Below are 24,885 nucleotides of genomic sequence, written 5' to 3'. Positions count from 1 at the left end.
TTTTAGAAACTCCCTTTACACAAACAGTCTGGGAACAGGGCTATCAAGCACATCCTTTGGGAATTTAGGATATTCATAGAAGCCAACTCTCAAGGATGTTGATGGTAGTTAACAGATTTTAGCATCTGAGCTAGAATCACAAGTTCAGTGGCATCTGTGGATATCATCTCCATCCATAGCAGAAATACAGGGGAATGTATAAGTGGAGAAAAAAAATAAATCCATTTTAGAGGAAGGTAGGGAGAAATCCTGAAGCTGTAACATGGGAGATTCACCTGGGTAGAGTCTGAAGAAATAGTTGCTCTTAGTTTACAGTAGTAAAGGCTGTCCTGGAGCACCTCTGAGCTTGGGCTTGTTTAGACTTTCCTCTGCAAATGTGAGCTGAGTTTACAGGACTGTTTGTTTGTGTTATCTGCTTCAGAGATCAGTGAAGTTTTGATCAGCCTGAATAATGCAGTTTCTAAAGTACTGTTCCTGCAATCTGCCCAGTCAGGATATAAGGCAGAGAATACAGCTGTGCTCTGTGCATGTTGGGATGGGTTTCTATTTCTGTTCTGCGGCACATTCGTCACACACGGTTGTTTCTGTCAGGTTGTCAGACTAGGCCAAATTCATATCTAATGCACACAGATATATGGCCAGACAGTTCTGATTTAAACTCTGTGTCTTCCACCTCTGGGTTATAAGGATGAGAGAAATTTCCTCCTTTCTTCCTCACCAGATAAAAATATGAAGATTAACTCCAAAAATTAGAAATAACATAGGAAAGCCAAAATCACAGTATTCCGTTGTCATAGTAATGTTCATAAAATTAATTAAGAATTTTATTTCAATGTGTGCCACATAGTCTGTACTACAAATGATTTGTAATTCTAATTTTCAAGTAACCACATGGTTTGGCTTAACTTGGCAACTAGATTGATAATTACAAAAGTGGCAAAGGTAATGATATTAACAAATAACCAGCAAGCATTAGAGAATTCATGTGAGATATTTTTTAAGCATTTTTACAGTGAATTCTTTGTTAACTTTTCTATGCAAATACATTTAAATTTTGAGAGGAAAAATATCATCTTTATAATTAAGACTGATTTAATCCTATTGCTAATACTGGTAAGGACCACAGTTCATCCATGCAACATATATCTTCTCTTGTTTGTTGTATATACAGGACTTGAAAATTAAAGAGTACAGCTTGACAAGAAGATAACCCTGAAATTCTGTTAGGATTGTCGCTCCAAGCAGATAAAACAGCTGGTGAAAATAATGGGGAACTATTAGTAGTGAATACAGAGTTGTTCTACAAAAAAAAAAAAAAAAAAGACAAATGGCATCCTTCATGGCTAGTAACAGAAAATCACAAAAGATAAAACGTGATTCATTTAGTAAAATGACTCCTGAACAACAGCTTGTCCCCCCCTTGAGAAGCCTGAAGCCTGGCTTCACCGTGTCTTTTTCCAGCATTCAGAGGGATGGTCCAATGCAAAGGAAGCCAGTATCCAGTGTTTAAATTTAATTTTCAATGCCTTATTAATCATTATGTACAAATTGCTGAAACAATATAATATGACAAGGAGATATGGAAAGATGAACAGAGGCAGATTTACTATCAGATTCAGTCTTTGAAGCTGAACAGAAAGCCAGCATGCCATTGACTGAACTCCAGTGAGATCAAAATTGCTGCATCTGTTTATAAAAGAGCTGGATTTGGCCTTTCTAGATATTATTACAATTGTGTTCGCATCAGTTGGTCAACGCGTAGCCTAGGGAAAGACAATGAGCACAAAGATCTTCCCATGGAAACATAGTTCTGTAGAAAAAATCTGCAGATCAAAATACTTTAAAATCCTTTCTGCAAAGTGATTTCTTTAAAACTCAGTCCCTCTCTATCTGCATAATCCTTTATATACCTGGTAAAATCCAAGTGCTTTAGGAAAGCTTCCACAGCTTTTTTGTAAGCCACTGCATTGGATTTGAAAGGCTGCATGTCCACACTTACATTGGACTATTGTGAAGTATCATAGTGCCCCATAACAACACATCATTTTACACTGATGCTGTGTCAAGGTGACTCTAATAGCAAGAGAACATCAGACATTTGCTGCTGCTAAGCTTATTGAAAAAACAATTGGTAACCCTCAAATTTTACACTTAATTGCTCTTAAAAACTTATCTTTATGTGAGTATGCAAAGATTTTCTTTTCCTGTTTTCATTCCTTCAAGACTAATCCAAACCAGAATTTTCTGGATTGCATTTTTTATATATCCTATATTATTATCATCATATACATACAGTCTATTAGCTATCTTGATTTATTGGATAAAAAAAATACACTAGTTCCAACCTCTTCAATTAAGAACAATTGCCATGAACAATACGATATGATTTATCCTCCAAATATTGAGATGGAAAAAAAGGTCTGATATTTCTGCTTGAGAATCAGCCTGGCAGTGTTATCAATGCCAGTTAACGCTCAGATAATTCCCTGCCTCCGGTCACAGTAGTCACGAGACAGAAGAACAAAATAGTCAGTTAAAGGCTTAAAACAGCAAGAACAAAGTGCTGTTGCTTATTTCCATCATTTTATCCTACACAGTTTGCGAGTGTGTAATGCAAGCAGAAAACCCAAGTTCTTGAGCAGGAGACAAGGCCATTGCAGTTCAAGTATAAACAGATGCTACATGTAAAGAAATACACACTTCAGCAGAGACAACGCCTTCGCTCAAGAGAACAAAGTTGAAGCAGAGTTTTATTCAGTCTCTCTCTCATATACTTACAAATGAGGTCAGAAAGGAGCTAATACTGACCAGCCACAGATGTAAGCGTGAACCTACCTGTCACATATAGTGCTTAGGGGCATGTGTCCCTCACAAGGGGAAGCAAGAATAACTGAGTAGCTGGACAGTAGGAAAAGGCTACTTCGGCCCTCTGTTGTGCTTCTCCCATTTTCCCATGTGTTTATATGCACCTCACTATGCATCGGTGGTGCAAACAGCCAAACTCTTAGTGACTAGAGCATGAGAACCAAAGGAGGACTCCAGAACAAGCATCACTGATTTCACATAGGACAGACTCAGAAAGCATGCAAGCCTGTCTGTTTCCCTTTGGCATCCATTCCATAACATAACAGAAATGTAATTATTATAATATCAAGGCACTGCAGGAAGTACATTTCCAAGATTATTATCGTTGTCTCCAAGAACTACACTCCTCTGTCTGTCAGCCCACCATTTATTAGCTAAGGCAAGCAGAATTACACTGCCTTGTTGATCAACTTGGACGTGCACGTTTCAGGGATCACTAACAACAGCCTTGTCAGTAAAAGCTGATCTGAGCATCTTTTAGCATGAGCAATATGGTATACAGATAGCATGCAACATTGCGGTGCCAGCACCATACAGGAAACTGTGTGTGCCATTCACAGAGACAACAAAAAGGCAGAGCTGGTACCATCTCTGGACTAGCTAACTATGCTCTTCTGTAGTCTTTGCTTTTAACAGAAACCACTGGAAGTTAATTCACAACCAACAATTACAGGGAGAGGATGTCATAACCACGCCAATATAAAACTTTTGTGTCAGTCCAGGTGAGAACAGAATTGTCTTATGATGTTAGTAAGGACTAACATCAAGAATAGAAACAAATTTAAAAAGCAGTCAATAAGTTTAAGCAGCATTTCAGTAAAAGAGAGTTAAAAATAATCTTCATATGCTCCTTGTGTAAATGAGATATGGAAAACATTTTTTTATTCCAGCCTTTGTGCAGATATTTTCTCATGATGTACAATAGGAGCTCTCTGTGTTCCTTTCTGTTTATTTTTTAATCTCTCACCTATCCCTGCAACATTAGGTGTGCTAAGTGGTGTAAACCCCCTTAACCTGTGTTTCTGAATAATATCTTGAGAGGATCTATGACCACAGTATCTGAGCATTGAAGCAGTTAAATACACAGCTAAATTCCCTAGTAAAGACAACATCTGTAGCCCAAGGACAAGACATCAGGGAAATACAAAGCAGCTCAGTGAGCAGCAGAACTAATTAAGCCTAATTTCTGCTTTAACTCTCCACAGCTGGGCTTCATACTTTCTTCCTCTCATGGACTCTCTACTTGTCCATCAGGTTGCAATTATACCGAAGCTTTTCTCTGTACTGAGATCATACTGAAGCTGTTCCTTCACTAGACCCACCAGTGGAACCTCGCTAAGTCTTACTAAATGCTTAGGAAATATTTGGTATGGAGACCTTTACCTTTCTAACAAATTTGGTTGAAATTGGCTTATGTTTGGAAAAGTTATTCCTGAAAAAGTTGGTAAATGCATGCATACACAAGTCACAGCACAATTACAAAGGACTTGTTTCCTTAGGTAAGCAAGTTAAAAACTGTTTTGCTGAAACTTTACTACAACTGCAGGTGCTCATAGGTCAATACCAGCCTGTTAGGACTATGCTTATAGCACTGTGGAAGTACACTTCACCCAAAGTAAGCTCTGAAGCATAACTGCAATTAAAAGGCAAACTGCCTAGTGCCCAGCTGTGAGAGACCATCACATCTGAAAGCAGGGTGCCCAGAAACAGAATTTTTTAACTTTCATAGCCACATTTTAAATGTTATGGATTAAAATAAAATACTTTTAACAGAATTTTGATAATTTACAGATGATTGAGAGTTGTTGTGCTGATAGGTATTTAGAGACAAATATAAATTTCTCTATTATAATGTATTGTTTTTAGAAATATTTAGAAAACTACAAAACTTACGTATTTCACAGTTTGCACCGACCCAACCATGTGGACAGTGGCATGTGTAACCTCCGGGCTGATCTATGCAAGTTCCAGCGTGGTGACATGGGTTGCTGTCACAGTCATTTACATCAATTTCACATTCTTCACCTTATATCAGAGAAAAAAAAAATCTATATAGCAAATGCCTCATGTAGCAGGTACATCATCAGTCATTTTATTTTTCTCTAGCTGTAAAACACATAATAGCTCAATAGCAAAAATATTCTATAACTGTTCCAAGAAGTCTCACATAGCATCCAAGAAGGAAATATTATCCTCATTGAACCAGGTAAAAACAAAATCTGAAAGCTAAGTGACTTGACTAATCTCACCCAAATTATGTGTGTCTCTTTAAATATAAACTCCATCCCAACAGAATGCGGTATAACAATTTATCATGTATATTCAGAAATGCTATGCAATAATGTAGATAATCAGCACTTCTGAGAAACAGCCACTGTACAACAGAAAGCTAAGTATCCTCAAAAAAATGTCCTTTAATTAGCACAGATCACAAACTATCATTTGATCTATGAAACAGCTATGAATGGGTTTATCTATTACAACATTGGATATTACCTTACATGACTAACAAAACATGTGGTTGTAAATTATCTTGACAGCAGATATCGGGGCTACACCAATCATGTCAGTTTAAATACAAGGCCAAAGGATTAAATGGGCTGCTTGCCATTACTCTGAAAGTGTAAATTGACTCATAACAAGCACTTTAGGGCTTTTAGCAATTGCATATTAAGGTAATGGAATGAGTTATTTCTTTAGTTCACAGTAACTAAGGTCAATGTTAAAACATTTTCCAGTTTCAACAGTGTCCAATTAGTATATTGGCTTACCTGGAAGTCTAGAAAATGTTATTTTTAAAATGCAATCTACTCTCAAGCAGTAAGGTCATAAAGCATGTTAAATAGCTGTTAGTTCAGTAAGTTATCTTTAGTAATAGGCTTTTTTTTGCTGCAAAATTTTAAAAACTCAAAGCAGTTTTAAGTAATATCAAGAAGTTTTCATTCTCACTAGACAGATTACGATTAAGCAAAGTCCAAATTAATTTGTGTCCTTGAAGAGACAAGAGTCTTACTTGGTATTTGTCTTCTTTTGGACACAGTGAACACTGACAACTAGGCGTTCTATGTAATGTACAAATTACTTGCCTGTATATCCAGGTGAACAAATACAGGTAGCATTTAGACCTTCACTGTCACAAGTGCCACCATTCTGACAGTTGATGTTAACACAAGGATCTTTATATAATTCACAGTGCCTTCCTGAAAAGGTAAAATTAGTAATTGCCATTAACGTGACCTATACTGACAGCATGAAATCAGTACATGCAATAACTGAACTTCACCTGGAAGAGCACATTGATGTGCAGCCTCCAATCCTGTCCTATTAGGCTAATGCCATAAGACAAACACCATATCTTTTACGGTAGCTAAACTTTCACACTCATGCCTCCTCTTGCTCTTCCCACCCACTGAGGCTTTGGGACAAGAGAGGCAGGGAGATTTCTGCTAACAAGAACTGAAGGTGTTTCTATGAAAAACCAATGGTATAATAATGCATAATCTGATTAGCTATCTAATATTCTTCAATAAAACGTAAACCATAATTTTCTTCAGTAAGAATTTTCTGTGATAACTTATTTAACAATATACGTAAGCATTCTGATGACTCTTACTAACATTTGCAGGAAAATGAGGAGCATAACTAAGGCAATAAAAAGAGACATTCATTTATTCAAATGTATAGCTAAAAGTAAATAATCGGTTGATCAGTTCCGTGCCACTGCTTTTGATTCCTCATCCTCAGGTGTGGGCTACATGAATTCCGCTGCTTTGCCTTGCAGAAGACAGTGCAAGACGTATCTGGCGTGCAGAACATAAAGGACAACAGACTCCCACCTGGGGATGGGGAGAGAGGCTCTACTGCCACTGCTACATGCATCTTTTTCTCTGGATCTACTTTTCAGATAAAAATAGAAAACTCAATACATGAATGATCTAAGCAGTGCATGAGAGATGAAAAAAAAAAAGTACATATGTGAATAATGAATGAGCAGTGGGGCTTAGTTTATAATATATCCCTTACAGTAAAATTAGCTTACATTTCAAATACCTGCTTAAATTTATGCATTAATATAAGTTTTAGGTCTAAATCTAAGTCTTACTACCATTCTTTGCTTGGGAACAAATCCAAAGTGACAGCTTAGCTAACACCCTAAACTATCTTCAAGTTTTCCCATTTTTATGATTTTACAAGAATTTCAAAAAACTGAAGAGCAGGACAGGCTTCTGAGTGTTTCTATGTGATAAATTACAAACACATTAAAATTAATAAACTTAGTTCTCTAGTGTTCTATGCTGCAGTTATGTATAGCAATGCAAACTTATATGAGTCATACAAAACCAATAATCTCAAGTTAATAGTGATAATTAGAAAATTATATAAAAGCAACTTATTTTAAATATTCTTTTCATACATACACACACATACTCACTTGCTACAGAACTGCTGAAATAATTCGGTCAGTCTGTCAGCAGCAAAAGGCAGAGCACTCTAGCCTGAGCAGCCTGCAGTGGGCAGGAGGTGGCAGCAGGGCCAGGAGCCCCTGGGCACAGGCTGGCACATCCCTTGGTCCCGCTCTTGTCTGTGTGCCAGCCTGGAGAGCACGGGCAGCAGGGCCGGGGAACTGCAATCAGGGAGGTCTGGCTTGGTGGTGCTAAAATTGAGGTCCTTAATGGCCCACATAGTATCTTGAGCTGAGTACCTCAGCTCGATTCATTAGTGTCACTGAAAACCTTAAGTATGGGAATAAAGCAAGCTCAGTAATGAGCAAAAGCTGCTCACAGGACCAGGTCCCTGCTTTCATCTGAAGCGAGATGTGCTGCACACACAGTGCTTTCAGTGTGTACAGATCAGTTGAGAACAGAACACGAAGTCATAACATTACGGTTCAGTTCTCTAAACTGTCATGAAAAGCTGAGGGTCTTTTCCTCCCTAAGCCTCTAAAATGATGGATTCTGTATTGATTGTCAAAGAGCAGTGCAATCACCAGCGTGAAATACATATTTAGCCTCAAGCAGCTGTTAAGCGACTGTTACTTATCAACACAGATAAGGCTTGATATTTTTAATGAGAAAATGGTGGGGTAATGTTCCTTAATACATAGTCATTCTATGTAAAATATGTATGTTAATAGTAATAACATATATAATTACATTCAAAATGTTCTCACAGCATGAGTTGAAACAGAATATACAAAAAAGTATCCTTTTAACTCTCCACAGAGGAATGTGTCACAGAGAGCTGGTATGTGCTGCTCTGTGTAAAGCTGAAATCTACTGCAAGATAAAAGATTTTGTATAGCAAAACACATGCTTTTCTGTTCTGTTTTAAAAATTACTTAGGAAACACAAAAGACCAATTCCATTTGAGTGTATCTAGGAATAGCTGCCGTCAACACAGGAAAGCAGTCACAGAGCTAATACAGTCTCTGGGCTTTATGATCTTCTAAATGAACAATCCACGTAAAATTCCAATTTTTACTCCTTTGTGCTAATCTGTTTCAATCTTTTATTACTATGTTTTTAACTCACATCACTGGAGAAAATAAATAAAAAAATAATTTGGAAAGCCCTCCATGTAATGGCTCCTAACAATACTGACAAAAAATGTTATTTAACAGTTGTTTTGTTTTAAAACCCCATCACTTTCTAACATATTTTAAAAAGAGCAGAAAAAAGTACACCTAAGAAGAACAGAGAGAAGCCATTTGTCCCAGACAAGGACATATATTTCTCACAGAAAGGGTAAATCTCAACTATTCATTTGAATAAAGATTATGGGATCAGGATCTACCTTGAAGTTATTTCCATTAATTTTAGATGTGGGATTTGTTTCTGCTTACTAGAGGATATTGTGTATCTCTCTTTGTAAGATAACATACCATAAAACAGTACATGGAACAATTCAAAAAACAAGAGGCAGAACCCATCCCACCTTCATATTCAGCAAGGCAGACGCACTCATAACCATTGACAAGGTCTCTGCAGGTGGCTCCATTCTGGCAGGGTGCAGAAAGACATTCGTTATACTCCTCTTCACAGTAGAGGCCATGGTAACCTAAACCACACAAAGAGGAAATAAAACAAACTATGAAACACTTCCCAGTAAAAATTAACAACTAAGCATCTATGGACTGCGGGCAGTTGCTTGCTATTGAAATACACTCTGCAGACAGACACATGTAAAGCATCAGTTTTAAGGACATCTGCTCCCCAGGTGAGATTACAAAAAATCCTGGAAGCACAATGTTCTGAGAAAAGCCTCAGTCCCAGTGATAAAGCACAGCAAGGCCATAAACACAGAGGCTGGTGACCAAGTTCACTCTGAACAATGTGAAAAAACACACTCTGATTGTAAAAAGGGATAAACTAATATCGAAGTGTCTCCTGGCTTTCTCAGATCCTTGCGTCAAAGCCACCTTGTATTGAAGTGGTGATAATTGTATAACAGTAGTTAGAATGATAATGTATTCTAACTTTAATGCTGTACAATGTCAAGACACTGTAGAGGCATTAAGATACTTAATTTTTACAATATTGCCAAGCTGTAGGCAGGTATTATGGTCTGATTATGCAGATAAAGAAAGTAGGAGCACAGAAAAGCTGAGACCTGCTAATGGCCATGAGGTAAGAAATAAAGGAGTTCATCCACTTGAAATAGCACTTTGCTCATTATTTAACATGTCATATCATTATCAGTCTTAACAGTAGTTGAAATGACTTTCTAGATATGGTGTATCAGGTCAAAGTAGTACTTATTCATATAAAGTAACAGCATAAATTAGTGTAATATAAGAGCAGAAATAAACCAGCTGTAATGCTAAAGTATCTTTGCCTGATCATTTTGGTTACTTAGTACTAAATTCAAAGAATCATAAGCCTGGTCTTTTTGAAGACTATCATATTTGATACCAAGAAGCTTATATAATTCCTCTTCAATTGACCCAGGTTATATTTTTGTTACTGAAAAGTTTTCTTTCTTCTTTCCTTTTGCCTTTTTGTTTATTTTCTTTATTTTTCTTTTTTTCTTTTTTCTTTCTTACAGCAGGGGCTTTCCAACTCCAGAAATAATGTCTATATTTATAGGCAATTAATTCATTAACAAGAAAAAGAAAATAGATTGGTCATAATGCTTAGTAAGTATAAATGATGCATTTAAATGCACCATAAGCACTGCACAATCATTAGCACAGATAACTGCAAAACTGCTATTGTGTTTGACTGATGAAAAAAGTATGGGGCAATTTGCGCAAGTATTTTTATCTTCCCCGTTCTTTGAGGGCACAAGGAGTTCTTCAAATATGCTTTCATATGAAAAGCACTTATTCACAAAGAGCAGTCATACAGTCTATATATGGCATGATACGTTAACAGTACATAAGGGCATTCTTCCCACTCCTCTACCATGGATTAATTTTGCTTAAATCCATTAAACATTTAACCTTCTTGACTCCATAGCCAATACTCCCCTTGACCTGCTATTAGTGTGATATAATACCATGAATATGTATTTGTAACCTATAATATAACACCATGCACTGGAACAGTGTTTATAAACTTTTTAAAAACCTGATTTACTCATTACATATAACTATAAAGGCAAGAGATGAATGAGCACAAAATGAATAAAGATGCCATTGGCAAGAATAAAGATGCCAGTGAAAAGGCTTAAAATACAAAGTGTAGATTCTGCAATATGATTTTATTTCTTCAGATAATCTCCAGTTAGTGGCAAAACTTACAGACAGGAAATGAGGGTAACTTTCACAAACAAAGTACCAGAGAGGGGCAGATTCTTATCTTAGTAAGTGGCATTCTATATTCAAACTCTTGGCCTAAATTTTCTCCAGAATTCTCACAGAATCACAGAAAATACAACAAATGGCATCTCCAGACATCATTTCCATTCCCCCTCGCTCTTATGGATAATTAAAAATAAAACTGTATGAAGATATAACAGAAGTTAGTACTGCACAAGATGGTTATGCAATATTACCCATTTGATTTTGCACAAAATTGTCTTTTCATAGTAAATAGTTAGCTGGACTAGTAGCCTGTTAAGAACCATTTCAGAACCACTTTCTCCAAAGCTGTTGGCCAGGCAATATCGAATTAAATATAGTAAATGTTATGGGCTTTTTATTAGCCTTTGATGAAGTCTATCTAGCTTATGTTAAAGAGAAATATCCATATGTCATGACATCTGTAGCCAACGTACAAACCACCAAAACCAGAAAACTTATTAAAAAATATGGGAATTCCCTGTGTTGAACACAGATGTAATTAGATATTTTCAGGAAAAAAAAAAAAAATCTCCATGTGTTACACACTTCTCACCTTTCAAAGGGAGCAGAGGGAAATTTGTGACTGAATAATTGCCTGGTTTCCAAAAACAATATGAAATATCGCATCACCTCCTAGGGATTAAGACAGCCCCCACTGTCAGACACTGCACACAGCGGTGGAGAGATATTTTCTCTCCCCACGAGAGGGCAGATCTCACCCACCCACAATTTCACCCTCATTGTCCTCACCCTGGTGCCAGCAGGTTCCTTCTGCTGTCACTGCTGTGATGGAGAAAGTTCTGCCGTGGGACCAGGCACCCGAGGGAAAGGCAGGTTTCTTCTCATGAAGCTAAGACACACCGTGTCATTCTCCAGCTTTTTGCTTTGTACTACTGCTTTAAATTATACTGATATATATTATTACACTGAATTCATACATATATCCGTAAAAAGACTACATTCATAATTTCTATATTTTCATTAAAGAATTGAGATGGAAAGAGGAAAATTTTTCATAGACAACTTCAGAATAACAGACTGCAGTACAGCTCTTGCTCTCTTTCTGGTTGCATTGCAATTCTGCTGTTTTTATGTTCACAAGCAATGCCAAACACGGCTATATGCATCTTTTGAGGTGTATAACATTTCTGTGGACATATTCGGAAAGAAAACCAATACCTACATTAACAACACTTCTCCAGCTGCTGTGTCCTGAGCAGGGAAAAAAACACATGGGCCACTGCACCTTCCAAAAGGGCAGCTAATAGTAATAAACTTATTTTTTTCCAGGTCACTAGAAACTGGATATGCCTTCAACAACAGCACCTTCATGAACTCAAGCAGAACTTGCCAATGATGATCCCATACTGGTGTGCTCTCTTCAGAGGCTGGGAAAAGGACAGAGAACCTAAAAAAAACCCTAAAATAAAGATGTCTCTGTATTATCTCTTCTCCCTCAACATGACTGTCCTTCTGCTACTGGTCTTTACAAGGGCGGGAACAGATCCGTTGCCACTCTTCTCTGGATTCCCAAATCTTTCTTTCTGTTTCTTACGCAGCAGAGAGGCTGCCTTGAAGAGGCCAGGATATCTGCCTGATGTTTTCTGGCATGGTCTTCAAACAGCTACTTGTCGAGGTGCACTCTCTTTGCACATGGCTATGTTTAAAATTGCAAAGGGAGAAAACGTGAAAGGGAATACACAACCTGTGTCATGCAGCCTGATGAGAGGAAGCCATAGGTTTTGTCAAAGCCTTTGAGAGCAGTAGACAGAGCAAAAGGTACAGCAGTGCTTGTCAAAGTCTTGAGAATATCTGCACTATCAGGTTAACAAAAGAGAGGGAGAAGATTACTATTCCCTTTATAAATCAATTAAGAACGAAGCTGAAAGCTTTTGAGGCTTTCTTAAACACTAGCTCCTCAACAGAGATGTTCTGGGCTTATCCACGCTTAACACAGCAGCAAATCAAGGCAGCAGGGCAAAAATCCCATCTGTATGAGAAGGCCTAATGGGATACAATGCAAGAGAGCTCTGTTTTGTAGAGAACAGCAGCAGTTCATATATATGGCCACTAACTAGCACAGTGGCACATTATATAGTCAAGAAGTAAATGTGTTTGGTTAAAGTCTGAGCTTATATAGAAATTAAAGAAGAGAAAGAGAGATCATCTGCTCCAGATGGCAGGATGGTAGGAAGGCATGCCAGTACCAGCCATGGTCAGATTGCACGAATAGTTGTCTTAGTGTAGAACTGGAACAAAGATGGTGAAATGGAGGCAATAAAGGGCTCACAGACAGTCTGGAACTGGAAGTAACCTAGAGTCACTTCTGCCAGGGCTTGCATTTCCTCCCCAGTTCCAAAATGTGGGAAGGGAAAAGACAAAGAAAAACTGCTACTGCTACAGATAAATGCTGCACTGGCCTCTGCAAAGGCACCGAGATAAACATACTTTTCTATAAGCATCTGTTAAGGTATGTGAGCAAAAAATCAAGTGCAGAGGAAACATCCTCCACGGTACTACTTCTGAAGTTGCCACTACTCTTCATAGCCTGTGGAATTTTTTCTCCTAGTTTGTTTGTTGTTGATTTGTTTGGGTTGCTGATTTTTTTTGGTTGGTTGGTTTTTGTTTGTCTTTTTCTAATAGTCTGTATGTGGTATCATATATAGTTATAAAGTAGAGGGCAGATGTTTAATGCCTTTGCAGTTTCAAACTCCATACTCTATGTCTTTAAGAAAGTCAGATTCAAAGCTTTCCTGTGATATTACATTATTCCATTTCTAGATAGATTTCTTTGCTTAGGGCTACAAAAAATAAAAATAATATATTAAATATTTGCATTTGAAATTGATAACAGCAGCTCTATTAAAATAATGGAGTGTAAAGAGGAGAAAAGCTTTAAGAGGAGGAAGAAACTGCTTTGGGATTCGGGGACAAAATCAACATTCCATGAACAGACAGAATGGGATTACACTGGTTTCATGAGCCAGGCTCTAGATGAGAAAGCCAACAAATGAGCACAAAAGTTTTAATCAAGATTAGTTCTGTAACATAGGGTAAGCATGAAAACACAACGCAAACTATGAATTTAATGTCCAAACACTGTGTAAAGGGCCAGGTGATAAGTATTAATAATAATAATAATTGGGTTATGTAAGCATATAATTAAACATTTAATGTTTCATGAACAATTGAAAAAATCACACACATAACACAAAGTAGGTATTGTTGCATAGGCTTTTGAATTCCCCAGAGCCCTCTCATAAGATATTTGAAAAGGAAGTACATTCAACTTAGCAATAACAATTTTTCCCTCCATTCTGGAAATGGGAACATTCAAAAGTATTAGACTGCTTTCCAAGTTAGCTTACACATATTAGCTTTTCTATATAAGCCATTAGATGACAATGTTCATAATGAAAGCCGATACACAAAAATAAAAAAAGTAGTAAATGTCTTGTTGTGTGTGTTCTGCAAATTGTGCAGATATGAAGTATAATAACTGTCCTTTATCATTCTTCAAATCTGCACACTGACCAAAAAAGCACAGATATCAAACTGCCTACCATAAAAGGAGACTTTCACAGACCTTGGGCTAATTGGAACTGTTTAAAATTCCTCTCTCATTTAATTTTTGAGGCAGAAGTAACACAGATTAAAATCCAGCTGACACTATGGCTGCTGGTAGAAATTGTGCATAAAGGAAGGATGGCATTCAGGTCACACATTTAAGCAAAACTCTGCAGCGGTTTGCTTCTGTAATAAAAAATCTCAACCTTAGTCAAATACCTCAAAAAAAAAAAAAAAATTACATCCTGGAACAGAACAAAATATAGGCAGCAGGTTCTAAAGTTTTAAAATACGTATGTTTCAGATATACCATATAACCCATATAGAAGAGAGTTCTAAAGTGTCATTTAATAACATTGTCATTAATATATCTAAAAAAACCAATGCATATTATCTCAGGGACATGTCTGAAAGTGAAAGACTCCTGTACAAAGAAGTCAATAGTCTCAAAGCCAGCACACTGATGCTGAGAGCCTGCAAGCCAGAAAACCTCAGGGTCTATAGGTATAGATAATTTATTTCCTACTAACATATGGTAATATCTTTCTGTAGTTCAGTATGTTTATTATTAACCCTTCATAAGGCTACTGAACTGCATAGAAATTTTATTCACCAGTTTCACAAGTAACTGTAACAGAGACCATTAAAGCCTCTGCAGGCAAAATTGTAAATAGAATCCAGCTTTTTAATATACCAGCGACATAATTCATCCACTCTATCAAACTACTTTTTGATGAAGATATAAAAACTGTGTTAGGCCATGCTCTATAGTGACTACTTCAGGGTTTTTTTTTAATAGGAATTGGAACATAGGAATCCTCAGGTTTAATTGTTCATCTGCCTTACACGCAATAATTATTCAAACCACTGGCAAAGTGCCTAATATGATGCCTTCTAAATGCTGTTCTACAAAGAAGTGATTCCCATTTACCTACTATACCTTTAACTCAGAAGGAAAATCTCTGAAGGTAATTGGTTCAAATCCTGTTACTAAGATTAAAAACTAAATTAAAAAAAAATCATATAATGATAATGTCATAACAATGAAAAAAGGCCTACCAGAAGAAAATCAACAATTCTCTCTATTCTTACCTTGCTATCACTTGGCTGAAGTTCTTTAATGACCTTTTGAAATAAGTTATCCAAGATTTTTAAATTATTGACACACTAATGACAAACTCTCATAATGTGACCTTTAGTTTCACCTTCACATGAAGCAAGTAATGTTATTTGTAGAGGGAAGTCTTTTTAAAACAGGTTGTCATTTTAAAAAGTGAAGTTTACAGCAGTCTACAAAATTTTGGAAAAAAAAAAAAATTTAAAATACTTCCCCTAAATTTCACACATGGAGCAAAACAACAGAGTTTGATTAAAGATGAGCATGCAGCCTCTATGGCTTCTCATCTATCTAACTTTTAAATGCACAAATATTATTTAAATAAAAATAAGTTTCCATAACATGAGATGCGTGAGACTACTTTTAAGTCCTGTGTGACACAGAACTTCCGTACAGACTTTTCTTGACCATGCCCTAACCACTTGTACCATTCAATGGCTACAAAAGCAGTAGTTCCTGCTATAACAAGTTAACAACATACTCACTAGCCAAGCAAGGAACAGGTTGATACTACCAAGTAACTTTCATATTCCTACCTGCTGAGTGCTTTTTTCCTGTCTTTCAGGTTTGGGTTTGTTTTTCTGGGAGTTTTGGGGGTTTGTGGTTTTGTTTTTTTTCACTTCAAACCTTTTTTTTTCCTCTTCGTTCCCTTTGCTCTTTAGTCCTGGGGGGGGGTTTGTTGGGGGCTGGCTGAGGAGAAGAGGAGGTAAATATCAAACTATTAAATTCTCTGTTCTAAAAATGAATTTAGGAAAACAGCACCTGGCAATTTCGACTACCTGCAATCAAAAAGATATTTTGTCAGACAGGGAACTAATTATCAACTGATATGAATTCTAGTTTGTGCTCTCAGTAAAACAGGATATGCTCGCTCTATTTAACTATGATTAGGCCTGTTGCTCTTCATCTCAATACCCAGTCCTTTTCTCTAAGGATTCCTCTATTATGCAAATGAACAGCAAAGCAATTGAACACTTCAAAAAGGAAGACTGGAAATTTGTAATGAAAGAATTATCATCTTCGCCTCCTGAAATGTATAAAACAAACGGCATGTTAGGAAATACTCTTCTGCATTACATAATGCCATTCTTCTGTTCAGATGATAACTGCCCACACCATTCACAGAAACATCTGAGCTGAAAGCACTTGAGGTCACTTGAACATCTGGACCCATCATGCCACAAACATCTACCTATGCTCTGGTTTCCAAAAAGTTGCAAGCACAAGAATTGAGAATGCCTTCTGAAAAACTATCTGTAAAATGGAGGCTTTCATTTGTGGTGGTTTTTTTTTGTTAAATAAGTTAATACATCTCAATGGTTAAAGCGCTTACATGAGATTCTTATAACCCTGTATGTATAAATTCACATCTGCTGGACAACAAATGAATTATGAGATAACACTACTGTGGTATTATCTGCATTTTGCTTTCATATTTTTATCCATTATAAAGAGATATGTAATTTAATTATAAATCTGTCAAATCCAAAGTACAAATTTGCACTAGCTTCTGTTCATTTATGAGTACCTCTCCAAAAACAAGTTCTGATGGTTCTTTCCTTTTCTCCAAATAGCAGTGATTAATCCTGACACCTTCTAAAAATGCTGCCTTAGTAGATTTCATTACAAACTCTCTGTATTCACAAGTAAAGCTAATCCATTCTGGTGGAAAAATAACTCAATGCAAAATGCACAGAAGGTTAGTGGTTTTTATGGCAGTTAAAATCAGACCTATCACAATCAATGTAAGAAAACCAGACAGTCTGGAAAAGTTAGGACTGCTCATTGAACTGAAGTCCAAAAACTACCTTTTTTCAACAGGCTTTATATAATTTAGTCAAACCAGACTTCACTGTTATATCATGCTCTGGATAAGGATAGTTGTATTATATACAGACAGGCTTTGTAACTGCACTAAGTACTATATAGCCAGTTGTCTAATCTATTACTAAAAGTATCTTTATTCCAAAAATCAGAACACACTGCAAGAAGAAGAAAATTTCAGCAATAAGACTGGGAAACAACACAACCATGTTGTGTTCTCTCTCTCAGGGTAGCATACATCAGTGAGAATCTTGCCACACAACATGACACCTTATGCTGAGGTATTCATAATGCCGAAACCTGTTCTTACCACATTGTTTGATTTAATGAGTGATGGTTTATTTTCAAAAATCAATCCATTATTCCTCCGAAGTGATGAATGCTTTAATCTTTAAGCAGTTTCAAACTTTACTCTCAACATCTGGAGTTTCCTTGAAACTCGCGGGCATCAGTTACTGACAGCAACACTTTGAAGCGTGCACTCAATATACCAGCCAAGATAAAGACATTAGCTGGCAATTCCTGTGTCTTCAGGGGTCTCTTTTCAGATGAGATACCAGTTTTATGGGCTACAGAATCTTAGATGAAAGCTCACTCTTCAAGGAAAAAAGCATAGTTCTCCACATTTCACCTTGCTCTAAAGCCATACCAAGCAGATTTTAGACAACTTTCCTCCTCAAAATGCCAATAATACATTAAATCATATTAAACAGTTATTTTACTTTCATTTTTGTCCAAAGACTCACTATCCTAACCTGAAGTTTTCCAGGAACAGATTGTGGGCTTCTGTCTTGGAAGGAAAAGGACAAACTTTTTGTGAGAGAATGAAGCTGACTTCTTTGTATGCACAGGCTAAAAAGAAACATCTGGATGTGGCATGTACTCGTGGTCAGACTCACCACCTATCCAAGTACTTGCCTACTACAGGCAAAACCTTTGTGATTGGTAGGACACCTCCACAGCCTACTGAGAAGGAAGGAAGAAGAGCAGGAGAACTGCGACTGGTTTCCCACAAGGCAAAGCCACAGAGAGAAGGTATCTCTCAAAGAAACTTCAGAGAACAACATATATGCCACAGTGTTATGTATATGTAGAGGTACCAACCATTCAATACACTCCTTAGCTTATCCCTTGTACACTGGGAATTTATTTTGTCCTTCACTTTTGCAGTTTTCAAGTCTATAACTTTATAGGAACAGATTTAAAAAATAATTAAAAAAAAAAAACCAGCCAAAATTATTCAAATCAAAACAATGATTACAGGTTTTCACTCTGTAAGTTCTTAAGCAGTAGTGGATGCGTAATATATAATATCATTCATTCAATTGCTACTTCGCCTATTAATTACCATAGCCAAAACCTACAAAGGGAGCTATAAGCACCCCAATATTCTGTTACATCGGCACAATGAAGCAAAGATCAAGAAAAGCTATGCAGACACCATGCTATACTATCAGCTGAGTCTACTAGCTATACTCACCTAAACAGTATCACTCAAACTTCTGAAAAGAGATCATTTATGTAAATATGGATGGCAGAACTAAACCCTTTGGGGTAGCCAATATTTTTTTCCCCTTCTCTTACCTTTGTTTCCACTCCTTCCCCAATGATCAGTGTCACATTTTCCATTCTCTCTACCAAATCTTAGGATTTCAATGACACTGATACCTCACCTTAAAATGATTTATCCTGCAGATTATGGTTTTATAATACAGCTGTAGATAACAACCAAGCCACACAGATCTCAGTGTGTATTTTCAGTGCTCACTCTGCAATTTTTGATTTTCCAAATGTAATGTGTAGATTCCTCTCATTATTCTAAACAAGTAGAACACCTGCTCAATGTGGTTTATATAATGAAAAGAAAAAAAAGTAATTTTTAACTATATATTGGATTCTACATATCAAAAGATTAGAAGATTTACAAAACATGTAACTGGTACAAACCAGGGATACAGAGGCATTTGTAGCTGGTGCCAACACTGCGGCAAATGCCATGTGCACAAGGATTCAGAGCGCAGAAGTCAATCAACTGAGCACATGTAGGTCCTGTAAATCCAGGACTACAACTGCATGAGAAGGCAAGTCTATCTGCATAACAGCTTCCATTGTTCTGGCAGGGAGATGATGCACAAGGGTCTATTTTGTCTTCACAAGAGGTTCCTAAAAACCCTGAAAGAAATAAATGGTTTTCATAAGCAAACATTCTGGTATGCATACATTTTTAATAACTACACCAAATTAAAAGTAAGCCATTGACATATCTATACTCCTATTTTATTATTCTATGAAAATTACAAAAATATAGATTTCCTATATATTTTAACTTCTAATTTTACCCATTAACATGGTATGATACAGGATGTCTCAGGTAGAATCATACTATCATATGATTAAGGCAGTGAAGTGCAAAAATGTTTGTTGAATGTGACAGTACTTATCCACTTTACAAAGTGTATCTGGCAAGGAAAGAAGACATTTTCTAAAGATCAGGAATAGACAAGCCTAGAAAAATGAAAAGCCAAGACTGACCTTTTTTTAAATTTCCATAATGCGTCTGTTAAGAATAACAAGCCCTAAAGCAACACATGAGTTTACCAGAGCTTCAATAATTTAAAATATTACCTTTTACAAGAATATACTTCTAATTAGCAGGAGAGACAATGATTTATTGAAAAACATCATGTGAAAATTAGACACAAATTAAAGGATATCCTTGTAAGGGAGCTGTTTTAGACAGATGTAGAAAAAAAATAACATGAAAAAAATGCAGTATACTAACTATAGTTTTTATCACATATATCACAGACATCACATACATGGCAGTGTGAAGCACTGTTATTGTATGAAAGAGCAAGTCAGAAAATAATATTAAAATTTTACCACCCCTCCAAAGAAAAGATAAAACTGTCCTTCCCATTCAAATCTAATATTTTTAATGAGTATTTGGTCCATTCATACAGACCACCACTTTTCAGGCTTAGAATTCCCTGGAATATCTTACATTGTAGAATAGCTTTTAAAATTACAACACTAATCACAGGGAATAGGGAATTAGGAGTAAATCGGGCCAGCCTCCACTCAGGACCCATCACACCCGTTCTACCGATCTATTCTAACAGGGAGAGTAAACGCAAACCATAAAATGTGCCTGATGGTGAGAGAAAGGATCAAGACAGAGGAGAGGTGTCTGTTACACAGCAGCCTGCCAGCAACTTGGAGCACGAAAACAAATAATGACAGGTGTCAATTTGGATTAAAACTCACTATTGAAATCTTATCCCTGATGGAATGATGCAGATTTTTTGCCTTACTTCTATAGTTTTTGTATTTATAATGTCCTGCTGCTGGATTAAAAGCAGTTGATGTATTCAAGCTGAACCCCTATATTGCATAAAGCTTGTGATGAATACCAAAATTGAGATGAAATACCACATTCAACACATACTTTACTGCATCTCATTATCTTTTACGGACTCAGAAAATATTTTTGTTATAAACAATGTCATTCCACATTTCAAGCAAGGTAGAATTCATCAGGAAATATTTTCACTTAATTTTGACAGATGTGTTACTTTTAGGGCATTTTCTTTTTCTTTCTTTTATAATTATTCATGATATTCAGGTGAATTAAACTGCAACATTGTTTAACTGTAATTCTAGCACTGTCATCATGGATAGCAAGTCAGGAGTTGGCATTTATGAAAAAAAAAATCACATAACAAATAGATTAATTTACATTTTAAAGCATAACAAAAAACCTCCAAATGTTCACTAGAAGATTCAAATTCTACAGTTTCTTCTTGATTGATTAGATTTGTTGAAAACCTTGGCCAGAAAGAACGAGTGAACTGAGCTGAGTCTGTCAACTTGACTGAGTTCCAAGACTTGAAGAGTGAGGGCAGAGATAATCAGCTTAAAGATGTTAAAGTTTCCAGTATACACAGACACACAGAGGAAAAATACAGACTGGCAATTAATTTCAAATATCTTAAGAGGTTCCTCAAGGAGACACATGCCATGTTTTATAGAACCACAAACGCTCAAATGAACTGCATAAGGAAGAAGGGAAGATGGATATTAAACAAAGGTGAGTAACACACACAGAGTGTACTACAGGGATCTACTCAGAGAATTAACAAAACTTGGATTATTGTAGCTAGGGAATAGATGGAAAAAAACCCTAGGATATTCTTGGGCGCCATTTGCAGCAGGATTTTAATGAGCATCCTGAAAATAGTAGGTCCTGGACAAATGACTTAAAAAGTCACATTCCCTTCATAAGTTCATAAATCTTAGACCAGAGCTATGGAATGAAAAACAAAGAAAAAATAATCCAATTTTTTAAAAGTAATTAAAAAAAAAAACAAAAAAACCACAAACAGAACAAAAACCAAACAAACAAAAAACAAACAAACAAAAACCACACACAACTGCAGATTGAACTTTTAACAGTATAGTCATAAGTAACTCAGTAACAGACCAGGGAAGAAAAGCAGGTCTGGCAGGGCACAGGCCAAGAACAGAGGCAGACCCTTCTGCCCTCTCTGTTCTGCTCTGCTATGGCTCAGAGTGCTTCATGCGATTTATCAGGACCACCTGCACACCAGTGTTGAAGATGGAAAGCTTAAAAACTGATACTGTGGAATCCCATATTAGAGGTTCCTCCTGTAGATTATAACTGCATAACCATCAGAAATGGAAAAGAACAGAAGCCCTGAAATCAAGACCCTAATTCCAGCAATGGTTTGCTGACAAATAAAAGCAACAACAACAAAGCCTGTACTGTTATCATAAAATCCCAGACAAATTTAAAAGATTCTGCAATGACTTTCAACTACTACCAAGAGGAGATCAGCCAATGAGTTCAGTGAAATCTCTACACTAACTCTGAAACTGGATTAAAAAGGATCGAGGTGGTCTGAGGTCACACAATGACACTAATGCTCCCTCAGTACAACCTTCGCAATGATCTTCTGTACAAAGAGAAGCTTACTGGCAGATGGCTGATGGTTCAAGTGACAAAGCACTTCAAGAACATACACAGGTTTAAAATACACTAAAACATGTTGTCCCTGTGCTATCTTTGCACTGTGAAATGTATTTAGCTGATTCTGTAAGTTTAAATCTTATGTATGAGTTAAATACCCAAAAATACTCAAAGCAGCAGTAGTTACACATCTGAATTGAAGTTCTATTATTTTGGGCACATCTAAATATACATTTTAATCCATATAAATAAAATTTTTGAACACAATGCAAATAACACATTTTAAAATAAAGTTCAGAGGTGCATTGATTGAAAGCAGAATAAAACACTGTAGGAAAGAAAAAAAAATGAGGATTATTTATCTGCAGAAAAATATCCCTTGAATTGTTCTTCAGCCAGCTAATACAAACCCAGCCCTGCATCTAGGTCATTATTGGTGAGCAGGGACATGACTGAAAGGCAAAGACTCCTGGTGATTTGCAAGATCTTAATGCAAAATTTAGCAAAGGAATGACACAGAAGGTAAATGGGAAAGGGGATATTAGAAAATAATTATACTGCTAAAAACAGAAGACAATACTTGTGCTTACATGGGTCAGACCATTTGGCCAGTTGTCAAGAAGAATAAAAGGATTCAGTCAGGTAGTATTCTTCATATATTGTTACAGACCTTCAGGGCAGTGAAACTAGATCAGAAAACGTTTCCAGAGATAGAAAAGCTCTGGATAAAAGCCAGACTTCTCATCATGGTGGGATTTTAATTACTTGGCTATTGAAAGCGAAAGAGCCACGTACAAATCAAGGAAGTTAAACATTAACTGTACAACTGCTTTTTATACAGTCTGCGGAACAAACAACTTGCCTGAATGTTATGTTAGACCTAATTCCAAGAATTACACAAATGTGAGGAATCAAGTCTGTGAATTGCTAGGACTAGGGATCACAAAATCTTTAGGTTTGAAATACAGGGATAAATAGTAAAGGGAATACAGGCAATTTATTATTTTCCCTATAGAAAACTGTTTCATGAAGAAATATAAGATGACTGATGGAATTCCACCAGAATTCTATAAATGGAGAAAAAAAAAATATCATAAGGAAACAAGAAATCATTAAAACATAGTTGTAAAATTTTGATTTAAATTCACCCTAGCTAAGTCTTAACAGACAAAGATGAACAGAGGCTAAACCTGCTAAAGTGTTAAGGAGAAGTCTATTAAAAATAGAGCAATTTGGGAAGATGCCAGGTAAACACATCAGATGAAAAGAAAGTACCAGAAACTAAACAGCCATAAAAATATTTATTAATAATGAAATGTTCTTCAGGTAAATTAAAGTCTTTTTATGGTACTATGAAGAATTTTATGTTCTTTAATCACTAGTAACCCTGGGAAATCTTCCATATGCAACAGCTATGTGACCTAGTTTCCTGGAATCAAGATAATAAATAGATTTATTGTATGTAAACCTAAAGTAGTTAGAATCACATCTACAAGATACAGTAAAGAAAAAGGCTTTTACATGAAGAATGAAGCCCAGAAAACCTGAAGACCTTGAAACTTAAGCTGTTCTTAATCTACATAAACAACCTGTTCTCCCAGTCAATTGAAACTGGTGACAATGTGCATTTTCTAGCTGCTATTCCAAATCTACACGTATGAATCACAACTTATCTTCTGTAGGTGTCAAACCCTTTGTTTTTTAAACCACAGAAACCATAATAAGAGCATTCATAAATTTGCTGCTTTCCTGCATTTCCAGAAATACCTGCAGGTATTTCAGGACACTTTTGCTCGCCATGTTGCCTGGTTGTACTTATCTCAGCTAGTCAAATCAAATTGTCAATATTAAAATAAAATCAGCCCTCAAATGTGAATTTCAAGTAATTAGATGTTAAACTCTTAATCATAACATTGTTTTCTACCTCTTTCTACAGGATTGCTGTGAAAACCGTTATTGCTCATGAGTGTTTTTCTAAAATACATTGATCAGTATAGAGAAAGTAGAAAAATCCCAAGAATCCAAGCCAGTTTCATGTGGCTGGCCAGCTGAATGCTTGCTATTTTTATCAGAGATTAATGTTTTCCTATAATGCTGAATGAAGTTCATCTGTACACATCATCGGGACATTAAAATTGCATGTAACAGGACTTCAGAAACATCCTGCAACAGAAGTTTTTTCTTTGTTATAACAACTGGTCTGGGCTTTGCTTATTATTATCTGGTTTTGTTCAAAACCATATTCCACTACTAATTTATTTTAATAGTTGCTTATGAGCAAAACAAAAGCTGTCCAAATGTTTACAATATGTAAAATACATATATATACAAGTACCAAGTCTTTCACTCTATTAATTTTACAAGATTCCCATGTGTAAGATTAGTAAGACTTGCATTTCCACTTTTTTTTTTAATTACATTTATTTATTCCAACTATTTTTTTAATGTTTCTAATTTTCATTTGTATATTGAATTCCACTTCAGGGTACTTTGGGAATTTACATAACTCCACAGTACTTAAAGAAAATGAAGTAACCGAATTTATAAAGTGATGAGCAGTACCTCAATCAACTCAAATAAAATTAATTAATATTACTGTCAATACAGTAGTATGTTATACATTACAATAAGTGGAATAAAAATCAGAGGAGATATTTAAGAGTGATAGAGGTATTTATGGAATAATTTTGAAAATAAATTTCAAATATCCATGTTCAGGTTGACAGATGTTTACTATGT

At 36.1% G+C, this 24,885-nt stretch overlaps 1 protein-coding gene across 2 annotated transcripts in view; it reads right to left on the bottom strand.

Moving 5' to 3' along the window:
• DNER (delta/notch like EGF repeat containing) overlaps positions 1–24,885 on the bottom strand; it is a gene marked incomplete at its 5' end in the record, with an annotated part of 116,180 nt that overhangs the window by 12,025 nt on the left and 79,270 nt on the right. For both annotated transcript variants that reach the window (XM_082056366.1, XM_082056367.1), the window contains 4 exons: positions 4,759–4,890; positions 5,952–6,065; positions 8,800–8,922; positions 19,104–19,328. In XM_082056366.1, the coding sequence (XP_081912492.1) occupies positions 4,759–4,890; positions 5,952–6,065; positions 8,800–8,922; positions 19,104–19,328 (594 nt within the window). The remainder of the gene's footprint in view (positions 1–4,758; positions 4,891–5,951; positions 6,066–8,799; positions 8,923–19,103; positions 19,329–24,885) is intronic.

The sequence above is a fragment of the Streptopelia decaocto genome (assembly GCF_964273445.1).
Source record: "Streptopelia decaocto genome assembly, chromosome: 6".
Taxonomy (NCBI): Eukaryota; Metazoa; Chordata; class Aves; order Columbiformes; family Columbidae; genus Streptopelia; species Streptopelia decaocto.
This window is presented reverse-complemented; position numbering and strand designations above follow the sequence as displayed.